At 43.3% G+C, this 25,731-nt stretch overlaps 1 protein-coding gene across 1 annotated transcript in view; it reads left to right on the top strand.

Moving 5' to 3' along the window:
• Positions 1-25,731, top strand: part of LOC138803359 (cytosolic carboxypeptidase 6-like) — a 98,877-nt gene that overhangs the window by 47,084 nt on the left and 26,062 nt on the right. Inside the window, exons 3-4 of the mRNA XM_069987281.1 lie at positions 1,985-2,137; positions 4,660-4,822. Coding sequence (XP_069843382.1) covers positions 1,985-2,137; positions 4,660-4,822 — 316 coding nt within the window. The remainder of the gene's footprint in view (positions 1-1,984; positions 2,138-4,659; positions 4,823-25,731) is intronic.

The raw sequence follows: 25,731 nt of genomic DNA on the forward strand, positions 1-25,731 counted from the left end.
GTGCCTGGAGGGTGATATGGAAGGAAGATTGTCACTGTAAGTTATCGCAAACCTTTTTTACTTTTGAATCATATGAGTCAATCACTTATAGTTCACCTGCTGGTTGTTGAAAGAGAAGTCACATTAGCCACCAGGCGTGAAGGATGATAGACGCCATACCCAAATGCTTATCAGAAGAGCATGCCTCTAATTCTTGCTCCTTCACCAGCTTGCTGGCCACCCTTAAGTAAGCAACCTCCCCATCAGGGCTAATCCAAGAAAGGTCAAAGAAACTGATTTTCAAGGCCTTCTCTGGTTCTGACAGCCAGAGATATAAAGAGATATAAATTGCAGTTTTTCCTCACACATTTCTTAAGTCATCTCTCTACCACCTCCTTTCCTCTACAGCTCATCAAATGCTCAGAGGAAAAGACAGACAATTGAAGAAAATAAAATTGCAAAAATGACTTTTATAGGGCTCCTGTTGAATCATTGTGTATTCCACCTCCAAAGCTGAAAATGATGAGTTTAATATCACACAGAGCCGTGCATCTTGTATCTCTCAAAAGACAGCTTATGCTACCCAGAGAACTGGGAGCTCAGCAAGACATAATTTTTCACTCCAACTTGGAGGCAAATGAAATGACAGTCATCAAGCCCACATTCTAAAAGCAACATGGTTTTCATTTGGCTTTAACTTCATTGGAAAGGGTCCCGAGGAGGGAGAATCTTTCCAAATAGGATCTTTTTCTTTTCCTCAGATTATGTACCCAAAGAAGGTAGAGATGTAGCCAGGTTTTGCTTTAGGTGTCTCCATGTTGGCCATGATGACAATACGTTAATTTTACCAGGGGTCAGGAAGCTTATGTGTTAAGCCCCAATTATTCTATGAGCTTGAGTAAATCTCTTCCACATTCCAGCCCTTCATTTTTCTCACAAAGGACTGATAGATATGTTTTGGGCAGAGAGGTAGGAAAAGAAGGTTGTACTTGAAGGATGTTGAAACTCTAATGGCCTAAAAATTTCCTCCATTTCTTCCAGTCCATTATAGTATCTGATCTTTAATTCAGTCCTTCTGAAGACAGTTGCTGAATATCTGTACTTACAGACATTGATCTCTTTACACACATCTCCCATACTTTCTCAGAACATCAACAGCTAGTATCATGCCAACATAGGAAGCACCTTAAATATATGTAAACAGAGAGCAGAGAAAGACTAATTGATGTGATTTTCACACTACAAAAGCTTCTTCCCATCATGAGCAATTTAGATGTTATTGGGGAACAGGTATAGGTTCATCATGAAAAAATTAAAAGAAGACACCATAGGTAAAGTTCTCACATATTAGATACATAGGAAGTAATAGAGATTATTATTACTGTGTCTGATTCCCACTAGGACTCTCTGAGATTGGAATCAAAACACATTTTTCAGATGAGAAAGTTGAGATATAAAATAGAAACATGATTTATACTAGATCCCCCAGATAGAATGGCAAGTTTGGGGGTGGGGGATGTAATACTAGGCCCCAAACAAATACAATTAGGGTACAATTAGGGAAGCATTTCTGCTTATCGGATGACTATATTTTTCTAATGTCTCATCATGAATGTGTTACCTGTTCTGCACAAGCACCGTCCTCACTGAACATAACAAAAACCTCACTTCCTCAGAACACCTCCACAGAGGGATACTGGTGGCACTGCTCTCAGACCCTGGGGACATACTGGGTAAAAGTGAAGAGAAAGTGATCCTCATCTGCCTCAATGCCTCCAAACACATTGCAAATAGCTGCCAAATGTGCTGACACTAAGGGCCAGATTAAAAGTGTGTGTGTGTGTGTGTGTGTGTGTGTGTGTGTGTGTGTGTGTGTGTGTGTGTGTGTGTGTGTGTGTGTGTGTGTGTGTGTGTACACAAGTGCAGGCAGTGTTTGGTTTCTGTCCCATTAAGACAAGCTTTGTGGTCCCAGACTTCTCATTTTCTGTCCTTTTTGTCTCAACAGAAAACAAGTTTGGAATTCTATATTGACATCCACGCCCACTCCACCATGATGAATGGCTTCATGTATGGCAATATCTTTGAGGATGAGGAACGGTTCCAAAGGCAGGCTATTTTTCCCAAGCTCCTTTGCCAGAATGCTGAGGACTTCTCCTATGTAAGTCACAAGCTCTCACATAGCCACCCCTCTCACCCCCGGGATACCCCAGTGCTTTTTCCTTTTGCTGCCTCCCTCTCTCTTCTGCCTCGGATCAGTTTGAGTGGACCTTTATAGAACACTTCCAGTTCTTGCATGAGTGATAAAGGCAGAGGCTTACAAGCTATGAGTTCGTCCTAAATCAGGAAGCAAGACTCCAACAGGGCAGTGTTTGAGTTATCTGAGAAGCTGGCATTTATTTAGTGGGTCTGACCCCAATATTAACAAGGAAAAGAAACTCACTGAGTACCTCCCCCAACTCATGTTGGTTCCAGGGGCTCTTTTTATCTACCCTAACTGGTTTAATTTCAAGTTAACATGTCTGCTCAAAGGGCCATATGCCCACCATTCTCTTCTTCCACAACTATTTCCCAGCTTCCATTTCTCTGTCAGTAATTGGCAAGTGAGCTCTGTCTACTCTGACTATACCACAGCTTCCCAGGATGACATGTATAGCTATAGATATGAAAGTCCCCTGCAGACAATAAAGACCTCAACAAACTCCCAAGACTGTTGCTACCTTATCACATGTGAGAAAGATGGTGCAGGTTGTAAGGCAACAGTTTGAAAAGGCTTGCAGCAGAAGGCAAAAGTGAAAAAGAGCAGAGAGCAAAGATAAGGGAAGGATCAGAATATAATGCTGGAGCATGTGATTTTTTTGCCCATTTCCCTTTGTTTTGACACTAAATCTCTGGGCCTTGTTATTTCCATGTGGCCACAGGGGGAGAAACCCATGGAGGTCATAGCAATTTTTGGAGTTGATGAGCTGAAAATTCACCTGCTCATTGCTTCAGGCTGGACATTAGTGAGGATGATGGATTTCTTTCTGCTCTGTAAAATGCATTTTGAATCCAAGAATCTTTGCATGTTAGACCAGGAGAGAAACTGAGATCGTTTAGTCTAGTCTTTCTTTCTACCTAAGTGGTACCAATGGTACAGGAGAGTTGAGAATCTAGTGCAAAGTATCCATCAATTAAAGGTAGAATCAAAGCATGTACCTGCCCATTTGAAGATATATTGGACAAAAATAGCCACACTTTATGTAGGAAACTCTATGGGATGGCCAACTTGTCTCTTTGAAACCAGGGCAATTTCAGAGCAGGCTCTGGCCTCCTGGGTCCAGATACCTTGGAAGGTAGGTCACAGGTCTCAGAGACCCTCTCAAGGGTGAGGTTTCCAGGACCTACAGAAGATATACCATCTGGAAGCCTTATTTCTGACTTTGTCTAATGATGTTCCTGCAGTGCAATCTCCTTAGGAACTCAAGGCTGGAGTCAAATTATCTATCCTGATCCAATCAGGGTCACTTCTCTGATTTTCAGATCCCAACTCCAAAATTGGAGAGTTAGATATCACTACAAGGGTTTCAAAGAGACCTTTTCCCATCTGACATTCTATGATTTTTTTCATCTGTTCTTTTACTTTAACACACACACACACACACACACACACACACACACACACAAAGAGTTTTGTTTCTTTCACTGTCTCTTTTTTCCCTCTTTTCCTTCTTTAATCTCCTGAATACTGCAAATATCCTCTTACTAAAACCACAGTTTTCATTCCCTTAGATTTCCATAAGTTCACAACATCATGTGAATTGACCCTCGCAATTCCACTATACAGATGAGAAACTGATGTTAAGCCAACTAAAGCAACATACTTACTGTTTCACCATCAAGAGGCAGTAGAACTTGTGTTTCAACAGAGGACTGGATGGAACTTCTCATTCTTTTCTATCTACAATAATGGGTTATGTCAACACCCTAATGAAGCAGCATGACCCCCAACCTCTGCTGATGTGGGACACGAACCTAGCTATCTCTAGTGGGGTTGGAAACATGGGGTTACCTGCAGGCACATAATCCTAGGCTCAGATCTCTACTATTTATTTATTTTTATTTTTTATTGTGAACATACTGTACAGAGGGGTTACAATTACATGGGCAAGATAATGAGTGCATTTCTTATCAAACATTGTAGCCTCCTCCTTTGTTTCCCCTTCCCATCCCTTCCCATCCTCCCCGCCCCCCGCAATCCTCCCCGCTACCCCCCCTCCCTTTATGAGCGTCAGTTCCTAACTGTAAAGAGTTAAAATGTTAACAATTATGCTTAGGCCTTCCTTTGAAGCCTAAATGAGACACTACATGTGAGAACAAGATGATAAACTGAAAGCACTGCCTATAGTTTATTTCTGATGATCAGCATAACATAGTCCTTTCTACTTCCCTGTCTGCTTTCTGGCACTCGATGCGCCCCTTGTCAAATTTCCATCGAGAGTTGTTGAAGGGCAGTCACTATGATCCAAGAACCCTACTCAATTCTTTCACTTAATTGGGATTGTTGATCCCATCTATCCTTTTAATAACCCCAAGAGATGGGATTTCTAATGAAGAAGACCTGGAGACACGGTATGATTTTCTTGTGACTCAGTAGCCAGAAGGAGCCCAATACTAATAGTTCCCTTTGACTTTCTCTCATAGTCAAGCACGTCCTTCAACCGGGATGCAGTGAAGGCAGGGACTGGCCGACGCTTCCTCGGTGGGCTCCTGGACCACACTTCCTACTGTTATACCCTCGAGGTCTCCTTCTACAGCTACATCATAGGGGGCACCACAGCTGCTGTGCCCTACACTGAAGAAGCCTGTATCCTTCAGCAGGTACCCACCTGGTCATAGGCCACCCCTCATCCATCTGACAGGCATTCCTGGGAAGGTCAGGAGTCAGTCCCTGCTCAGGAAAAAGGTAGATTTTGGGTAAGCATAAAGGTAGCAAGACCTGGGGATCGCATCTTCATACTGTCTTGTTCACCCCTGACCTTCATATGCCATTCACATGGACATCCTTCCAACTGCGTTTACAGTTCCCAAGTTCCAAATCCCCCTGGACCCAGGCCTCCCTACTTGGCCACTCTCTCTTTCCTTTACCCTCCCTTCTCTTGTAAGACAAGTTTTCCATCACCTGTTTTGTTGTTGTACTGGTGTTTGAATTTAAAAGTCTTGGGCTTCATAGGTAAATGTTCTACCCCTTGAGTCTCATCTCCAGCCCTTTTTTGCCTTAATGATTTTTACATTCTGTCCAAGTCCATCTTCAAACCATAATCTTCCTACCTCATCTTCCTCCCCACTTCCCTCTCCATGTAGCTGGGTTGATAGCACGCACAGCTATGTTTGGCTTATTTGTCAGGATATGGTCTCACTAACTTTTTGCACAGGATGGCTCCATGGTCTTCCCAATCTCTTCTTCTGGAGTAGCTGGAATTATAAGCATGAGACACCACAGGCAGCCTGAGTCTGCTGCTGTCTGAGGTATGTAAGCACACAGGCTCCTACAGGATGACACTCAAAGGTTCCAAGGTAGAGTTTAATGACTGACTCCTTCTAACTCTAAACATGTAAAACCATTTTCTCTTTTATCTCTGTCTTCTAATACTCTGTTCTGACACGTTCTCCCCTCTCTACCCACTATTTTTCCTTTTTCTTATTTTCTCCTCCCTGCTCCTTTTCCTTCTCATTCTACCCCTCCCTCCTCACTTGCCTTTGTCTCTCTGTTTCATATTGTCTTCTCTTTTCTTCCCATCCTTCTTTGCTTTCTTTCTCTCCTTTTCACTTCCCCTCCATCTTTCTTAATTTCCTGCCCTTGTCCTCAGTGCATCTATTTCCCTTTCTTTACTTTTTCTCCTAGTTTCTTCATAAAATTTACCTTAAAACTCCTAAGTTGGCCATAATGAAATTAGGGGTTGTTCTTTGGCTTCTTTGGGTTTTGGGTTGTTGGTGGTGGTGGTCATGGGGCTTGAACTCTGGGCCTGGGCACTGTCCCTCAGCTCTTCAGCTCAAGGCTAGCACTCTACCACTTGAGCCACAGCGCCACTTCCGGTTTTCTGGTGGTTAATTGGAGATAAGAGTCTCACCAACTTTCCTGCCCAGGCTGACTTTGAACCATGATCCTCAGATTTCAGCCTCCTGAGTAGCTAGGATTACAGGCATGAGCCACCAGTGCTGGCTTTGATTTTTAAAAGGGGATTATTTAGTAATTCTATCTTCCTGTGTGTTGGTTTTAATTCCAAAAACCACTGTATTATGGCTGTGACAGATCGTAATGTACTCTGCTTTCATTTATCGTTTGGTTTTAACATTAATCTCTTTCTCCTTTCCCAACTCATAATTTTCTCAGAGAAAGAACTATAGTTGATGGACAAAAAAGGAAAAGGATGGGAAAAAGTTTGTGGACTGTTGTCCTTCAGTATCTGGTGTGGGGGTGGGGGCAGGGCTTTGTTCTAGACCTCATCATATAAATGGTATAGTATTTACTTATAACCTGCATATATATTCCCATATACATTAAATCATCTGCAGACTGTTTATAATACCTAGTGCAATGTAAATACTGTGTAAATACTTGTTATAGTTTATTGTTTAGGGAGTAATGACAAGAAAAGTATACATATTTATTGCAAGTGAATTTAAAAAATCTTTTCTGTCTATGGTTAGCAGAATCCTCAACTGCAGAAACCATAGGTATGGAAGGCCCACCATATAAATAAGTTTTCCTTCTACAGAAGTAAAAGTTCCTCTTATCCCTTCTTTAACCTTTAAGATGTGTTTTTGGACTAGTCCACTGAGCCAATGGCAGCCTGGTAGCTCCTAGTTACTTTGCTGGGAACATGGGAAGCAGGGCAAGAGTCTGGGAGGGAGTGAGGCTAATAAGGGGTAGGCCTGATATTACAGCAGTGTTCCATCCCCTATAGAACAGAGTCCCCTCCCCACAAGCACAGAAACTGAGACAGCCATCTTGAAATCTGCTCACTCCGCAAGGCCAAGGCAGCAGGTTCTGCACTGAAACACATGAGCTATTTTCCAAAGTCCTAGCCATTTGTGCCCCCACAGAGGCCCCCTCAGCCTCCTCCCCCTCCACCCCCATTTGATGATTTGTGGTCAGTGACTTCTCCAGAATCCCATCACACTTTAGTACATTCATTAGTCAATTCCATTCTGCACCTGCTTTGCTCCAAAGGAGATGGAAGGAGCTCCTGAAGAAGAGTTCGAGCTTATTCCCCAAAGAGGACATCTGTACCATTGTGCACAGATCCAGACCAAGAAGGGACCTCATGAGCTTTTCTGCCTTGACTGATCTTAGCCAACCATCCATCATTTTCAGCCACCTAAGTTGCTAGGATTGCAGGTATAAGCTACCATCACCTGGCTTATACACGGGACTTCAATAGGAGTGATGGAGATGCCAGAACTACAGATGAAGACATGCCTTAGAAGGCTGTTAAGATGATCCAGATGGAAGATGGTCCAGGCCTAGACTACATTGTTGGCTGTAGGATATCTTGAATGTAGGATTGGGAAGAGTGGGGAGTGAAGTGTTTGGGGATGGTAGTGGGACACAGGAGGTAGTGGTTAGAGAGCGTCAAGGATAAATGGAGAAGTTGTATACCAGCAGAACAAAGCAAGGAAACTGTTGTTCTGTCTGCCAGAGGATGAAAAGGAGAAACTAGAGTTACACCAGAGAAGTGAAGGCTAATTTCAATGCACACAAGGATGATACTTTTATTTCTTTTTGAAATCCTCATCTATTTTATAACAGAGAGACTTTAGCCAGACAGATTGTGATCTTCGCTGGCTGCTGGCTCCATGTCCCAATCAGAAAAAGAAATTACATGGTCTGATGGGAATGGCAGGATGGTCTGGGAGGAAGTGTCCTCTAGACTGTGAGTCAGGAGACCTGGTTCTGATGACAGCACAAGTCACATCCCAGACAGTGCCCTTCAGTAAGTCCTCTAGCCTCTCTGAGGTAAGCTGCCTCACCTTTACAAAGACACTGAGGACTTTCATGCTTTCCTACCCCTGCTGTAGGCTTAGGATATTCATGGGGGAAAAATATGGTGCTAGCAAAGAGAACAGACTTTATATTCAGATGTATCAGGATTTGAATCTTCTCTCGGCCACTTAACAGATGAGAAAATTACATAAACTCACTGAACCTTGCTTTCCTCACTGACAAAAGAAATTAAATGTATGAGTAACTACAGGTCAAATTACTGAAAACGTCGATATGAAGGAGACCCCACTTTTATGTCAGAGAAGAAGCTATGTTGGTAGGACAGTGATGGAGTCACCACAAAATGCCATCTGGTTCATGCAGAAGGGAGATACACACTTCCTGTAATGGAGTCTCCTTGTGTCTTTTATCCAGAATGGCTCTTTTCTAGTCTTGTTCTCTGACTTCCTTCTCTTCCATGTCTGGGAAATAGTACAATGGAGGACATAGTTTCTGATCCTTACCTAGCTGTTGACTTTGGGCTACTTATCTCACTACTCTTGAGTCTGTTTCCCCAGTTATAAAATAAAAATCACTCCCATATTGCAAGGTAATCAGGCACTCAACAAAAATGCCCCTGTCTCCTTCTTCTCAGTCCTGCAGACCACATAGCTTTCCATCTGTTTCTTGAATCTTCACCCCAATGATCTGGCTTTGAAATCAGCAATGGAGACTTGAATCTTAATTCCACCATAATGCCTGACTAGATGTCTTTGAGCCAGTCTTGACCTCCAGGGTGGAATACTTCCTACCTGTCAGAATTAGTATGAAATAAAATTGTGTATGTTTGCTCACTACTCTGATTGTTTCCAGCTCTGATACTCTGAAACTTTTTGTGGTTCTAAATCTGCTATGTGAGTCTATGTTTTTGTGAAATTGTGATCAGTAAACAGTGTCCTAGCAGCTGATCAGATCAAACCAATAGCTACTTTCAGTCTTTAATGGTTTAGGGATTCCTAATTTCCAGGCCTCTCCCTGGCTTCGAGAAAAGCCTGGGGCTAAAATGTAAATAGAGGTAATTTTCTGGAAAACCATGGATTTTTACAACAACTTAACAGAGGAGACATCCTCAGATACCTTTCTGGTTCCTGGCTTCTGGGACACTTGCCTATCCCCAGTGTGGCAAGAAAGCAGCTCTGGTGTCAGAGTTCCAAGTGTGAGTTTTGCTTAGTATTATTCCTTCTCAGGGCTCTAACTTATTTAACCACTCTGAACCTCGTCTTTAGAGTGAGGTTAATAATTGTTAACTTCTCAAGATTGCTGTGAGGTTGGTAGGGGAAAGTTCTTGTCATGATCAAGTGAATGACTAAGCACATACAATACTTGATATTACTAAATATTAGGTCTCTTGACTTTCCTTCTTATCATTTATTATTTTTTGTTGTTGTTGGGAAATGATAGATTCCTTAGACTTTTGGAGCATTCTTCAGCAAACCCTATTTACATTTTACCAGTCCGCCAAGTAATAAATATGCTCTGTTCAAATGATTTAAGAACAGAAGGGAGAAGGCTAAACTGGAATCATAAAGTAACCAAGAGCTTCTCCTCCCTTTGTTTATGGTCTGGTTACAAGCCAACAGGAAATAGCTCTTTGACATAATAAATGGCAAAAAAAAAAAAGCATTATGGAAAGAGACCTAGAGTCCCAGAGTGGATCAGTTGCCACCCAGGCTTGTAGTTTATTGAAGTCAGATAATGCTGGCTGTGGGAGAAGGGTGTGGTCATCCAGATCCTACTATGCTGGGTGCAATGGGTCCTCTGAAACATACATCAAACATTGAAGACATCATTTGTTTACTCATCTAGACAGAAAAATTCATTAAGTACTAGAAAGAGATAGAAAATAGGCATGATTCCTGCCTTTAAGAAGACCAATTCAAGGAAGGGAGAAAGTGCTCTCATAGAGAACTCTCCTGGCTAGAGAAGCAGCGGGAGTCATCTAACCCAACTAAGGTGGTGGGAGAGACAGTGGGAAAAACTTCTTGGAGTAATAGAACCTAGGACTCAGACCTGCAGGGTGAATGAGATGAAATCGGTGGAAAAAGGGGTGCAACAACCTTTCTGGCATAGAGTACAGGAGAGAATCCAGATGCCAGGGAGGATGACCTATGCAAGCATTGGAAAGTAGCTGGAGCTGGGGTAGACATGTCCAGCGATCAGTGAACAGAAACAGAGTCAGGCCATGAAGAGGAGAAAAATATGTGGAAGGTGGAGCAGGTTCATATACAGTACTAACAAGGGACAATTATGAAACAAGTTTATTGTTTGTCAAATCCACTGGCTTTACAGATAGGTGGACATAGATTATAGATCTAGAGGTATAAAAGCTCTGGCAGGCCCCATGAGTTTCCAATAACTCTCAGGAAATTAAAAGATCTCTAATTAATTCTAGTCACAAAACAGTCTCAGTTGAGCAATTACCATGTCTAGCCCAATCAAAAACACCAAATCTCTTCAAAGAAAAATCCTCCCCATCCTCTAGCTAAGTTCTATCTCAAACAAGCTACTCAAACAATCCATCAAATATGATGGCTAAGGAGCTCTGCTTTGACTTCTGCTCCCCTGATTTCCACCCCCCCCCATACACACACCTCCTTTTTTTCCTGGCAGAATGGTAGTTGTTTAGGATGCTGAGGTTGAGCAGGATAGGGGAGAGGAAGAAAGGATCAGGGTGGATCTTAGGTAACCAATGCTTCCAGAGGCTGGCATGGATAATTCAATAGGAGTTTACTTTTTTGGTGCTGGCGATCTGTTGACACGTGAGCCAGCAGTTCACCAGGAGTGGTTCACTGTGACCAAGGTCATTGCATCCCTTAGGGGGCTCTTATCTCAAGATGAGCTGAAGGCTGCAAAACTGGTGTCAAGTTTCCTTTTGCAAGTCCTCCCTGGTGGTCGCATACCTTACTTTGAAATGTAGTGTGTCTCAAATTTTGGAATCTTAGTTGAAGCCAAGACTAAGAGAGTTCTGTTTCACACGTTCTACTGTGTAGCAGGAAGGATCGAAGTATGTTCTAATGGTTTTGAGATAGAGCAGAGGGACAAGTCATGGCAGGCACTCAGATTGTTGATGTGAATGTGTCAGATAGTAGGCAATCACTTAGACTATTGGAGAAAGGAGCTGGTGAGGTGGGTATTTTGAGTTCAATTTATGAGGTGTTGAGGCTCCTGTGACATCCAAATAGAGAACTTTGGTAGATAGATATCTCTGTGGGCCTGAAGTTCTGAAGAGAGGCCTGGCTTTTGGATAGATTCCTTAAAGGTACAAAGTATTATAAAGTTACAATAAAGGAAATGCTTGTCTTGATATGCACAGTCAACACTGGCTTCTGCTTGGTGAATTGGTGAAAAGAATGATGAGACAGGTGTTCATATTCTACTACCAGAGTAGCTTTTTCCCCATGTTTCCCTTATATAGTCGCACGGCTTTGTGAAATCACTTCACCTCACTAGCCAAAGCCTGCTCCGAGGTAGGCCCTCAGTGAAGGCAAATGAAAGGGTGAATGAAGGGAAGAAAGCCTTAGCTAGCTTCTGCTATAAGGACAATGAAATCTGTATTGTTCAGAGGAGTTATCAACATGTGTGTGTGTACTTGAGGAAGACAGCCTGGGTTTTCATTATGCCCAGTTAATTAGGTGAACCGAAGAAGAGGCAAACAAGTCTGATCTGTTGGTTGACAGCTTAAGATACCCAGGAACTTCTCCAGTTCTTCTTTGTCTTACCAAAAGTAATAGCTTTCTAAGATTCATAAGCAAGCTTGATATGGTGGCTCAAGCCTGCAATAGCTTCTTGGGAGGCAGAGATCAGAAGATGGCAGTTCAAGATCAGCCCAGGCAAAAAGAAATTTGTGAGACTATCTTTCAACTAATGGCTGGACTTGGTGATATATGCCCATTATTCCAGGTACAAGGGAAGCAAAACGGCTATGTACAGTGGTACACATCTGTCAGTCCCAGAGACATGGAGAAGTAAAGTAGGAGGACTGCAACCCAATCTGGCCTGAGCATAAAGCTAGACCCTACCTAAAAATAAAAAATTCAAGAAGGGGCTAGATACATGGCTCAAGTGGTTGAGTACCTGCTGATCAACTATGAGGCCCAATTCAATTCCCAATACTGCCACAAGGGTAAAAACCAAACAACAAATGAAAGCTTTGAAGCTAACCTGTACTGATGTCTGTTTATTTTTTTTTCTCTTCCTTGCAGACATGGACTAGAGATTGCATGGGGCTTGAATTCAGGGCCTGGGCATTGCACTTTTGTGCGCAAGGTTAGCACTTAAACATTTTGAGCCACAGCACCACTTCCAGTTTTCTGGTGGTTAATTAGAGATAAAAGTCTCTGGGCTGGGAAGGTGGCTCAGTGGTAGAGCACTTGCCTTGCATGCATGAGGCCCTGGGTTCGATTCCTCAGTACCCATAAGCAAAAAGAGAAAAGCCAGAAGTGGAGCTGTGGCTCAAGTGGTAGAGCGCTACCCTTGAGCTGAAGAGCTAAGGGACAGTGCCCAGGCCCAGAGTTCAGGCCCCACAACCAGACCAAAAAAAAAAAAAAGAGTCTCATGGACTTTCCTGCCCAGGCTGGCTTTGAACCAGGTCCGTAGATCTCAATCTCCTGAGTAGCTAGGATTACAAGCATGAGCCACTGGTACCCAGCTTGGATTACAGACATGAGCCACCAGAGCTCTGCTTGGAGATTGACTTTTAAATATGAATGCTTACTGATCGACTGGCTGAGTGAGTGAGTGAGTGAATGAATGAAAGAATGAATGATAAGAAAAATACCGATGGTAAAATTTGTAACAGCAAGAAGGTGCTTTGTGTAAAGGGCCAAGATCCCTGTATTGGAGCAGTGGCTTTGCCTGAAACTTGCCACATAGGTTTGAGGAAATCTGTTCCTTGCTCTGGGTTCAGATTTGATGATAAAATGTTATGACCTTCACAGTAAATACAGAGGTAGGTAAGGAGATGGATGAATCCTTTGTGTTGGGCCTTTGAGACAGAAGTAGAGAAACTGAAACTCAAAAAACAAAATCAAATAGCATATCCAAGACTGCCTGTCTACTAAGTGGCAGCGTAGGAATTGAAATTCATACTGGTCCAGCTCCAGGTCTCTCTGGTGCTTTTCCCTTACCTTTGAGTCTCAGAGAGGATGGGACTCATAGCCAGCTTACTATCCTCCTGAAACTCTTCTGCAACACCTGGCCTTGACATTGACCTGTCTGCCATCCAGGACCAGCCAGGCATAGTTCTGCCAGATGTCCCCAGAGCCTCCCTCTATGGCATGCCATCCAGCTATCTCTCCCTCTATGACCCCTGTCTTGGACACCCCTCTCCCCCACTTCCCAGCTCTAGATCAAAGTGTGCTCTGATTCCTGAACGCTTCTTGCCCAGCCCTGGCAAACCAAAATGTCATTACCTTCCCCCAACCTCCCTCATCCCCCCCCAAAAAATGAGATTTCTAAGGGTTTTATCTGCTGTTGTCAAGTTTATAGCCATAATTCAAAATGCTGTTAATATTACTGTCAGCAGAGAGCTACAAATTACAAAGTTGTAAAGTTACTTTATAGTGCTAACTGCCAGCCTTCCCCAGCAGCGCAGCAAGGCTCCATGGAAACCAAGTTGAGGATGGAGAGTTGATATTGTTTCAGGATTATGGCTGTTAGATGCTGGTCAAGAGAAATCTTTGCCAATTCCTAAGTAATGCTAACCTGTTTATCTATATTTAGGCTCACTTACACGCTTATGCACAAAATTACTTGTGTCCCCACCTTCTGGTGCAGATGTAGAAAGATTCCCCCAAGCAAAAGGACTTTACACAAGCTCTACATCATGAGTGGCAGGTTTGCGCTTAGTTTCAAACAGACTAAAGGACGATAAAATGCCTAGGTATTTTAATGAGTCATTGTTGAATGGGTGAGTGCCACAAACATAAATGGGGGAGGGGAAGGCTTAGGCTTAGGCACTATTTAGGACAATGCTGTTGAATAATTTCTGCCTTTAGTAGGGTAAAACAATGCAAAAGCAATTTAAAAGTAGAGATTAGGGAAATGAGGCTTCCTCTAAGTACTAAAATAGTTTAGGTATCTTAACTTATACTATTAAGTTTAATATTGATCAACAAGGTGATATGTCAATTTCCATAGCCACCACATACCATCCTGCCAAAATTGACACTGACTCTGATTATATGGACCAAAAGTAGATTTGGACAGCCAGGAGAGCTTGGCCTTTCTTTACCCTACTACTGTCATTAGCCCTTGGAACTTTGTTCATTTTTGGACCCCAGTCTGTTTCAGTTATTGACAAAGCAGGGGGTGCCCCCAGGAGCCTTGTTGGGAAAGAAACCCATCATGCTAGTTTACCATCCTGTGTTCCTGAAGCTAGGATTGGGTAGGGTTGGGGAGAGGGGGGCTCCCCCTGGGACAGGGAGCTTAAAGTGCTAAAACCAGGACAGATGTGTGCAAACCAGAATAGGCAGTCATTCTTCACCAAGCTTGACCTATGGGGAATACCTATAAAGAAACTGGGATGATTTCCTCAGAAGGAGAATCTGAGAGCTCCGTATTTGCTTTGGTCTAGAGAGTTATCGTGGAGCACAGGGAGTACATTTATCCTCTGTGGCCTTAACGTTCCAAACAAGGACCCATGGGAGGCAACTCCATTCTGAATCTCTGTATGGAAGATCACGACAGGAGGGCTGCCCTCATTCTAAGCCTGGTGTTTATTTCAGGGAATGCGGAGCTGAATGGTTGTAGCCTCTTCCTGGAGATGTTCTCAGATGAGCAAAAGAGGAGCAGCAGAGAGTCCTGTACACAGGATAGTGTAGTGACAGAGGGGAGCACTGAAGGTGGTAAAGAAAGGACATCTCACCTGGCTTCATCTTCAGGGATACCAAGGATGGGAGTCGATGTAGTGCAATCACTTAGGCCTGATCTGAAAGGACAAGGGGGTAGAAGAGAACCTTGCATGCAGAGAGCAGCGTGAGCGAGGTCCAGAGCTTTAAGAGAGCTGTATCCCTCATTTAGATGCATCCAGGCCTTGGGTGCAAGGGAGGGAGGGAGAGGGGATGAGGCTGGAGAGGAGTTGTAAGAACCAGCTGACCGAGCTGGTGATCCACAGCCACACTACTGCTGCAGAGAAAGCACCTAATCTGGCAGGGGTGGGAAGGCAAGTAGGAGGGGGTCAATGACAGATTGTACTCCAAGCTATTATCCCAGCCATTCATTATCACCAGCCAGATCTTCTCACTCTATTTTGTGTCTTGAAAAAGATGTGTTCCCTGGAGAATGGTTCTGAAACAAAGTCAAAGGAACCAAGATCCAGTTTCTCAGATTACTGTATATTGTCTGGTCACAGTATAATCCAGTGACATTGTTATATAAGGAACAGCATGCTGATGTAAGATTTATGAGCCAGGTTGTTTATTCTCTGGAGTTTGCCACTGACTTGCTGTGTGATCTTGAACAAATCACTTCCTTTCCTGGATCCTCCATCTGTAAAATGAAAGGTCCGGACAAAGGGCCTCCATCCACCAACCTTCATTCCGAGAGTTTAATTTGGTTCTGACCCACATTCACTGAATAGCTCTTTTGTTCTGGGTAAGGCTATGCCTGTGATTTTGTCAGACACCTAGCAGGACAGACCATTCTCCATAGACCAGTCCTCCTTTTCTTCCAGAAAGACCTGGAGGCAGCACATCAAATCTCACTTGAGGCTGCATGCCTAGCTGAGACACAGTGCCTGTCTGCGATTTCTTATCCATCAATATTTTCCTCAAGATGATAAATGTGCTGCCAATAAGAGGACGCAGCTGCCAACTCTGTCTGAGACAAGGGCCTCTGCTTGGGGTTGTGGCCGTGCTTGGCCTCTTGATGTGTCTCAGGAGACAGGAGGCAGGAGTTGTGCTGAGAGGATGCAAGAAGGGACTTGGAGGGAGGAGGAGTTAGGCCACTTCTCTCAAATCTATGCAGATTTTGCCTTTCATGAGTGGAGAGGAGACAGAGGATTTAAGGCTTTCAGTGCAAAGCAAAATGGATTTGTGGTATTTATTTATTAATTTTTTATTTTTTTTATTTTTGGGTCCGGTCGTGGGGCCTGAACTCTGGGCCTGGGCACTGTCCCTCAGCTCTTCAGCTCAAGGCTAGCGCTCTACCACTTGAGCCACAGTGCCACTTCCGGCTTTTTTCTTTTTGCTTATGTGGTGCTGAGGAATCGAACCCAGGGCCTCGAGCATGCAAGGCAAGCGCTCTACCACTGAGCCACCTTCCCAGCCCTGTGGTATTTATGATACACCTTCAGAGCGCCAAGCCCAAGCCCTGGGTATAACATTCAGCAGTGAACCACACGTCTCTCTCTCTCTCTCTGTATCTCTGTCTCTGTGTCTCTGTCTCTCTCTCTGTGTCTCTCTGTCTCTGTCTCTGTCTCTGTCTCTCTCTCTCTCTCTGTCTCTCTCTGTCTCTCTCTCTCTCTCTCTCTCTATATATATGTATATATATATATATATATATATATATATATATATTGCATTCAGAACTATCATGTGATTTGGTCCTCACAAAAATCTGGAAAGACCAATATGATTGTGTCTATTTCATAAACAAGGAATCTAAGGGTAAGAGGAGAAAGGTGGGCTTTGTTCCTAAGTGGGCATCCTAAACCAGGACCAGTCCCAGGTTCTAGAAGTGTAGTGCTCTGAATCACAAGCCTGTTAGATGACACAATTTAGAAGTGGTAGGCAACACCTTTCTGATACTTGAGCTCCTTTCTCCTGATAAAAAAAATTTTCCGATTGCCCACTAAAAAAAAAAAATCAATGTCTTTGAAAAAACCACAACCATATGGTCCAGGAGCTTATAGCTGAGATGTAACTAACAGATGGCATTGTTAAATAATAGGATGAAAATGAGGCTGGCCTTCACAGCCAGGCTCACCTGGGTGCAAATCTTGCTTCTGCTATTTGCCAGTTGTGTGACAAGTGACATGATCTCTCTGAGTCTCAGTCTTCCCATCTGTCATTCTGATTCTTAACTCACAAGGACATTTCTAGTAATTTGAAATATGGGGGAAAAAACTTTCTCCAATTCCCAAGAGATTGCTTAGAAAATAGTAGTCACTCAATAAGTGATACCATTATCATTATTGTGACAAACCAAGTACTGAATTAGGTGACAGCAATATAGTTTTGGTTCATGAGGATAGATAAAAATCTGTTTGGATTGTAGGTTTCATGCAACCTTCTATGAAAGGTTTTTAAGATTTCTAAGGGTTCTTGATATTCTTAACTAGCCATTTTTAACATCATATTTGAAATACAGAGAGCCCAGTAGAGTTTGACATCCTTATCTGTATTCATAGACATAACAGTTTATTTTTTAACATGAGAAAAAATTATTAATGACTGATCTCAGTACTCAGTCACTGGCCAAGACCTGTGATTGAGGTCAGGGTTCAAAATGACTGAGATATTTGAGATTTGGTCTCAGTTGGAGACTCAGGTGTAAGAACCATACACCCCTATAGGCTGGGGATTAGGGAACATGAGATGAGCAATAGTCAAGAGACTTATCATAGAATTTAATAACTGCAATGTCCTCAGGTTTTTATTTTGTAATATCACAGACAGTCCACCTCTACCTCTATTTTCCATTCTCTCTTATACCTATCTTATGAAGGTTGTGCAGATCAAATAGTCAGTGAGAATGAGGTTAAAAATGAGTACGCACAATGGGATGGTTCTTAGGGGAAGAGAGAGGGATGCAATGCAAAGTTGCAGGTGTGCTACCCCTTAAGGTTTATTACTGAAAGCAGATGTGGCATAGAGCTGACAGGGAGGCACCCAGGGGGATCTGAATTGACTCAATTATCGGACCGAGTCCTCAAGGACATTCTGACATAGGGGAGAGGTGCTGACTGCAGGGCTGTTAAGCCACAGAGCTAGTGAGAGTTTGGCTTTTCTCTCTCCAGGCTCTCCCTCATCTGCATGCCTTGAAGAGATGCTAACTACAATTTCTTCAGTTGCCTGAGCTTGAGGCGCCCTCTTCTGCCCCCAGGGCGCATGGCTGGCTCTGGGAGTCAACTCCTAGGCTGAAGGACTGAAGGCACACAGATTCTTTGTCTGGGCTGAGGCTTGAGCTCTGTGGGAACTGAGTCCCCTTTGGGGAGCCGGAAGATGGAGAGGCACAGCCCTCTGGCGTTTCAGCATTTCTCAGGTTTCTCTCTGCACGCACATCCCTTCATCTTTCCTTTCCTCCTTCTTCCCTTCCTCTCAGTCTCTTTGTTTCCATTTCTCTTTTTCTTTGTCTCATGCCTTGCTGACTTACACAGTCACACCACCTTATCTTCACAGGTAGTTCTATGTACCCTTCTCTCACATCCTCACTCCCTATCCCTTCCCCTCTAACCTCCCTTCTTGCTTTCCTTCACTCCAACTCTCTCTTGTCTAGTTTTGCTCCCTCTCTTAAGATAAATGGTAGAAATGTTTGGCACTCAAATTCACATTTGAGCCTGGTATTCTCTGTTTAGATGTCAGTGAATGAGTTGCTCAGTGCTCTGAGTCCTTAAGTGATCTGCAAGGATTAAATGCAGGTGATGTGCTGAGCCTAAGACCTAGTTTGGCTGTGACCACTGCAGGGCTCAGCCATCCCTTTCCTAACTCGTCTTTCTTTCAGCCCCATCTGCTGGCAAACCATTTTTGTTCTTCCTTTTCATTCTTTTCCAATCCTCTCCTCCTTCCTCTCTTCTCCTCTTTCCCCTCTCCTTACACCACAATTCAGATTCTGATTCAAATACCATTCATTGAGAAAACAAGATGACCTTCACCTTGAAGGAACTCTCAGAGCTTACTGTATTGCCATCTGCCTCCCCAAGGGAGGATACAGAGGCTTCTTGTTTGAGTGTCTGATCAGGATCTGTGAGCTGAGCTAAGGTATTCAGATGCCAAGGGGAGTCTCTGACCCCAGTGTATCTTAGATAGTTTTGTAGGTAAGGAGTTACATTCTAAGGTCCCGTGTGACAGCCTCATGCATGTCTGTCCATCTGCAGGCCTGTTATTCTTCTTTGCTTGTTTGTTCATTTATCATTTGTGGCAAATTGGATCAAAAAAAAATACCACTATAAAGCAATGCAAAACATTTCCCAGCACTGAGCTCCTAAGTAAACATTTCATTCAGGGACCCATATTGGGAACCCAGAGGCAGTGGCCTCTGGCCTCCTGAGCATTCCTTTGGCAGATGCCAGCACAAGTGTCATGCAACTGTCTCTCATAGTGTCCCTTGGTGAGAGCCAAGGGCACAGTCCAAGACACAGATGAAGCATGCAGCTATGTGAGGCCTAGCTAGATGCCACAGTAACACCGGCATGGGTAGACTACACCCTTCTCCTCCTCCTCCTAAGACAATGTCATGTCTCTCCATTCCACTGCAGAGAAAGCCAGGACCATCAAGTGGTAAAGGATAAAGCCAGAAACTAGGATCATAGAACTTATGGAGGGCAGAGCCAGGCTTGAATACAGAACCCACTGATCCCATAGCACCTGCTGCACCTCCCGTTTATCTGTGCAGGTCACCTGTGGGATCCAACCTGCCTGGTCCCATCCATCCCAGCCCCTGGGAAGTCAGCAAGACCATCTGCTGTTTGTTCTGTCAGAACAAACCCTTGCTCAAAAGTGTTTCATCTGCTTCTGCTCTACTGGTGGTTTTCTTCTTGGTGACCAGGGGTTTTTAATTGGAAAAACTCTTCCACAGTTTTTTACCCAAAGAAATTGTTGAGAGAAAGTTATTGGGCTCTGATAAAAGTCATATTTAGATTCTCAAGCAGTACAAGAAAGGGAACAGCAACTTCACATGTACATGACTAATTCAAAACACTTTAGTCTTCAAAATGGCAAGTGCTATGGTCAGTGGCTGTTCCATGGGGAATGTGGCACTGTGAATATTAAAATGCCAGGATGGAAGGGCACTGGACTGGATGTGTCTGCAAGTGCAAACAACCACAAGTGGTGATGGCTAGTGGTGCAAGCCAACTTGTATTACCACGTGAACACACATTGTTGTAAGTGATCAACAGCCTATTCATAAAATGTCTTAGGTAAACAGTATACATTGTCATGAGCCTTTACTACAGATCTCAAAATGGACAAGTGGCTCTACCTGGTGATTGGTGGGAGATTAGCCCAGGTTGCATTCTTGCGTACATCACACTAGTTTTTATTTCATGGCATTACACCAACATTAAAGCATCTATGTTGGGCCCACCAGTTATCTAAGACAAATTTGAAACAACTAATTAAGGACTTGCTTCATATCATCTTAGGACCATGTTGAGAAACAAACCTCTATTTGTTAGCAAACCTCTGTTAGTTTCTGGTATTGTCCTAGAAGTTAGAAAAGCCAGGTTGGAATCCAGTCTACTAAAAGCACAGTGTGACTCAGTCTCTTTATTGTCTCCTCTTTGGGCTTCCACTCTTGCCATCAGTAACAAGTGCCTACCATGTACCAAGCTATGTACTGGGCATTGTGGAACAGTAATGAATAGGATTCTGCTTTCTTACAGGGAAAAGCTACACTAAGAAGTCTCCAAAATCCCCTTCTGCTCAGATATGCTAAGAACTCAAGGTACAACTATAAGTACAAATGATAGATCCTATTAATGGATCTTGGGTCCCTTACAGCCTAGATATAGAATTTTATGTTTACTCCGGTGGTTCCAATAGCTGTGTATACAGACCATAGTAGGACCAGATAGAAAGGCTAGTGAGCACATCAATATCAAAAGGATCAGATGTTGGCCATTTATCAATTCAATTATTTATTTAATAAGACTTGTTTGGGGCTTCAAGTATTGAATAGGACTATGGCTGGTGTGTGCTGTCTGGCCTTATTAGTATCTGCTATACCCAGGAAACTTGCTTTGGCCAATAGGATGCTAACACAGTACACTTGAGTAGAATTCTTCAATGTGTCTGTTAATTTGGCTTGGCACTGGGTATTCTGACAGTCCACTAGGAGAAAAGCATATTCTTGGGAGCTGCTGCTGCAGTGGTCCTACCCCAAAACAAATGCGGAGAAGGCAGACCTGACTTCAACTGGTCTTTGGTAGCCAAATTAGTATGAAGCCTGATCATCTAGATGAGTTTATACCAGCTCAGTCAAACCAGCACCTGCAGACCCATGAGATACAGAGAGAGTGAAAGAGAAGGGGGGAAAGATATTTCTTTAAAATGTTCTAAATCATTAAGGGAGGAATTGCAGAGAAATGAGGCAGGGAAGAAGAGCGGGGTCCTAGTTTTACATGCCTGCTTAGTCATCTTAGGTACTGGCCATTTTGAGGAATAGCATGATCAGATTTGCAGACTTTTGTGCCCACAGGGAAAGACTGGGCACCCATAGGAGCCAGTAGAACTTGAGAGGGGTCCAAAAAGGCCTTCCAGCTAGGTTTCCCATCCAGTGGACCTGAGAGGACTTTAGCATTTTCCGTGCCCTAGCTGAGGGAGGAAAGTTTAGTAAAGAGTCTGCGTCTGAAGACTTGAACAGCTCACTGCTGTAGCAAGGGACCGACCATTCAGCCTTTGCAATCTTATAAAGCTTACAATGGCCCAAGCCTGGCAGCTAATAACTTCTAGTCAAAGAAAACTTCTTTTCCCTCTGTCCATTTTTTCCTTTACTGGGCAAACAAATGGCATCTTCTTTCTCTAAGAGTCATGGCATGAAAAATTGGAAAGTAATGACTTAGAGTTGTGAGGCCTCCAGCCCCTCCCTGCCCAGAAGAGGACTTGCCATCTGCTCTGACCTACCACCTTCCTGTCAAGGTCCGTTTCCTTCAGGCTTCACACATCCCTCCCTCTACTCAGATGTTCAGATGGTGGTGGAGAGCAGAGCTAGTGTTGCATCTTTGCATTCATAATATACTAGCTGAGGATGTTTTATTACCCTGTCGAGACAAAAAACCATGGGATGCATTTCAATTCAAGACCCAGCTGACTGCAACGCTGTGTGCCTGGATCCAGCACAGCAGCCTTGGCTCCAGCTCTGAAAGCTGTCACCAGATTCATCTGCCCCAGATATCTCTACTGGGCCCATCCCCTCCTACTATGCTACCAGGCCCATACAATGCTTAGGTGCTGAAATCGAGGAGAGAATCAAAGACATAGTGTTAGTCCAGATTGCTCTGTGACCTTGACCTTAGGGTAGTCAAAGAGCTTGAACTGTTGGAGATGACTTTCGGGGGAGCAGGGGTTATGGAGCCAGATAATAAGATTACCCAGGGTAAAGTGCATCCAATGAACTGTTGCAATAACCTAGTGAGGAAGAAGCATTCGTTCATAGCTTGCAGTTTAGAAAACTAAGGCTCAGCATGGAGAAATAATCTGAAAAGATGTGCACAGCCAGCGAGTGGCTATATTTGAGTTCTTCAAAACCAAAGACATCTTCAGGAGAAAAAGAAAGGAGAACAAGAAAAGGTTCTTGAGCCACAAAGTAGCAAGAGGAAATCATTCTATTAACAGGAGTGGGTGGTATATAAGGAGAAGCTTGTTTACTCTAGACCAGACTAATATGATTAGGGGAGCTTGGGAAGTTCATACCTCATTCTTCAATCAAGAAAAAAAGGACCAAGAACTTCTATCTACTGAGTTCACAGTGAAGTTGCAAATTTAAGGAAAGGCTATCTGTTATGTAGCAGGTATCATACACTAGATATTTTCCCTAATTTAGTCTCAAAACAACCAAATAAAGAAGGTAGAACAGGCTTTTAGCTCTCATGTTATTGATGTGTACAGTGAAAGTCTAGGAAATAAAGCAGCTTTCTCCCATGGCTGGTAGAAATGGGGATCCGAATTCTCACAATAGCTGCCTAATTCCACAGCCTGTACTTTTAACCAGAAAACTCCAGTAGAAGGTGGGGTTGAAGGGGCCCTAGATGCTGAAGTGTTGGGGAAAGAAAAGTAGAACAAATTGATGAGTAAAGGAAAAGGAAGAAATCCTAGGAGTTGAGAAACCGAAACATCAGTGTTTTGTGGACTATAATGTCTTACCAAGATCTGATTGGGCAGATACTAGAAAAAGGAAAACACAGTCTTATCTGGAAAGATATTGAATTTCAGCCAGGAGAGTCTGCAGAGTAGATGGCAATCATTTTCTATAATCTACCTGAACTAGAAACCCAGTTCTGTCTCCAGTCCCACCTGTGTCTGTGGTGGGGGTAGGAGGGAGAGCAGTTCTTATGGCCAGCAGGGCCCTCTGTTAGGCCCTAACCACTACAGTCTTCAGTCTGTCCAGAGTTAACTCCCAGTGCTACAGTGGAGCAAGCTTCAAGGAGAGGCAGGATTGCCTGGTTTGACCCCTCTGGACCCATCCCCGTATCTGGTAGGTTGCATTATCTGTTGCAATTAGGCTTCATTACAATGTGGATTAATAACATCTTGCTTGGGCTAAGTATATGATGGGATCAGCATAGGGGCCATAATCTTTAGTGTTCTTTGCAGCTATTTACACACAGTTACCACACCTGTAGGGCCCCAAGGGAAGAAGTCATAGAGGCTGTGAAGATTCCTCCCCAACAGGAGGCCAGAGACAAGAGAGAGCATGAGATGTAGGTGGAGTCTGAACATCAAGAACTTGGAGGGATAAGCTAAGCTCAGAGTCTGGGTTACAGAAAAGGTACCAACTGGTAGTCCATGTCTGACCCTTTCATACAAATGATAGGTTGGCTAGGAAAGTATTTGCTGGCTGGTGAGCTGGTTAGTTGGTTAGTGGAATTTTGAATTTGAGGTTCTTTGAGCATATTTATTGTCTGACTTGTCAGTCACTTCATGTTGCTTAATACTGTCATTGCACGTATTTAAATTATGAGCCTGTCCTCTGAAGCCATTTGAGCTTGTAACTGTTCTGTATGTGTTGGCAAAGGGGACACACAAGAGCCTCGTGTCACTTGTTATAGCTGGAGTGTTAAGTGTGAGATAGGTCAAGAAGAAGCACTAAAGAGAGCAGCAGGAGCCAACGCCTCGAGGGAGGCCTTGGATATACCATGGTTAATGGGTTTGGACTTGATCCAGAGAAAGCTCAGAATCATTACAGAGGTTTAAGTCAGAAAAGACTGCAGTCAGACCTGTATATTAGGAATCCTCTCTGGCAACAGTAAAAGGATGGATTGCACAGTAGTAAGAGTCTCAGAGGCTGTTGTAGAACTACAGAAATGACCACAAGGCCAAAACTGAGGCAGAAGCAGCGTATTGGAGGGGATGAAAGTTAGTTCTGAGCTGGACTTACAGGAGAACATTCATTCCCTTCCTGAAGGAGGGGCAACAGTACATGTTTGATCACAGGCCTCACTGGAGTTCATCTGAGTTAGAGAAGATCCCCACAAATGGAGGAGCGCTGGCTGCATACCAGATCTTCTAAAGAGAAATGAAGCCTCCTGTTCGACTTACAGTGTGGGAGGGGGGAGAAAATTTCTAGTTTGGGTGTCCTAGTCTCTCTATCTTTCTCTCTCTCCTGCCCTCTCTCTTCTCTTCTCATCTCACTACAGGAGCCAAGCTTTGCCAAATTTTAATTTAAAATCTCAGAACTAAGCCCAATTTTACATATCAGAACTCTAAAGCATCCCGATGAGCAGATAATTTCCCCAAGCTACTGGTGACTGAAATTTTTTGTCATATCCTTTTAGTATATTTCCAGAAATTCATTTCTTTTTGTCTGATTGTTTAATCTATCTGTAAATCACTTTTTCTGTTTGTCTTCACTTTATGTCTCTATGTCTAAAGTATTTCTGTGTCTTCATGTATTTTTTTTACATCTTTCTCCCTGTTTCCCTTTGTCTCATATTCTCTTCTTTTTTTTTTTCCTTTTCTTCTCCCTCTCCTCTCCTGCTCCTCCCTCTAACTCCTTCTATCAACTCTTTCTCCCTCTGACTCTTTCCATGCTATCTCTTCTTCTTTGTCCCCTGTTCTGATTAGACAAATGACTCAGGGATGAGGCCAGTCTCTGCCTGGTGGTTAATTGATGTCTGGTATAGAATTGCCTAAGTGAAGAACTCTTGTCATTAGCAAGAGATGGGTTGCCTTGGCCCACAACTAGGAAACCTTTGAAATCCTGCATCTAAATTGCTATTCTTTTGACTGCTGCTAGTGATGCTAATTAGCTGTGTTAATTGGATGTTTTGATATTTGAAGAGCAAAGCAATCCAACTCCTTCCTCCAGAAAGCCAAAATAATTAATGAACTTGGCAGCAACATTGGATCTTTTTCCACAGTGGACACAGCCAGCGATTTTGGGGCAGGCAAGGGGTTGTTCTGAGGAAGTGTCTTTCCTGCTCTTAGAGAGAAGGAGAAGCAGAAAGTTGACAGTATAACTTCCTAGTGGTGAAGTCAACCACTGGGCAGAAGCCTCAGACCCAGAGATTAAGGATTAATATAAGAAATTAGGCTCCACTCTGCTACTACCTGCCATACTCCTGAACAGCCATGTTTATACTTTTACATCCTGGTATCTAGCATGTCACTTTGCACACAGTGAGTAACCAAAAAGGCCATTGAATTGGATGTTAAAGTTAAATCCAAATACCAACTAAACAACTTTTGGTGAGAAGTTTTGAGCAATACAATGTCACCTCTCTGAGTCTCAAATTTCCTCCCAAGCACACATATTGAGAAAGAGTTTCACAAATATAGGTTCCTTCGACTTGCTTAATTTTAAACTGATGCTTTATCATCCTATTGCAAATGATGCCTTAACTGTATAGC

The sequence above is a fragment of the Dipodomys merriami genome, unplaced genomic scaffold (assembly GCF_024711535.1).
Source record: "Dipodomys merriami isolate MVZ:Mamm:240054 unplaced genomic scaffold, mDipMer1.0.p SCAF_34, whole genome shotgun sequence".
Classification (NCBI taxonomy): domain Eukaryota; kingdom Metazoa; phylum Chordata; class Mammalia; order Rodentia; family Heteromyidae; genus Dipodomys; species Dipodomys merriami.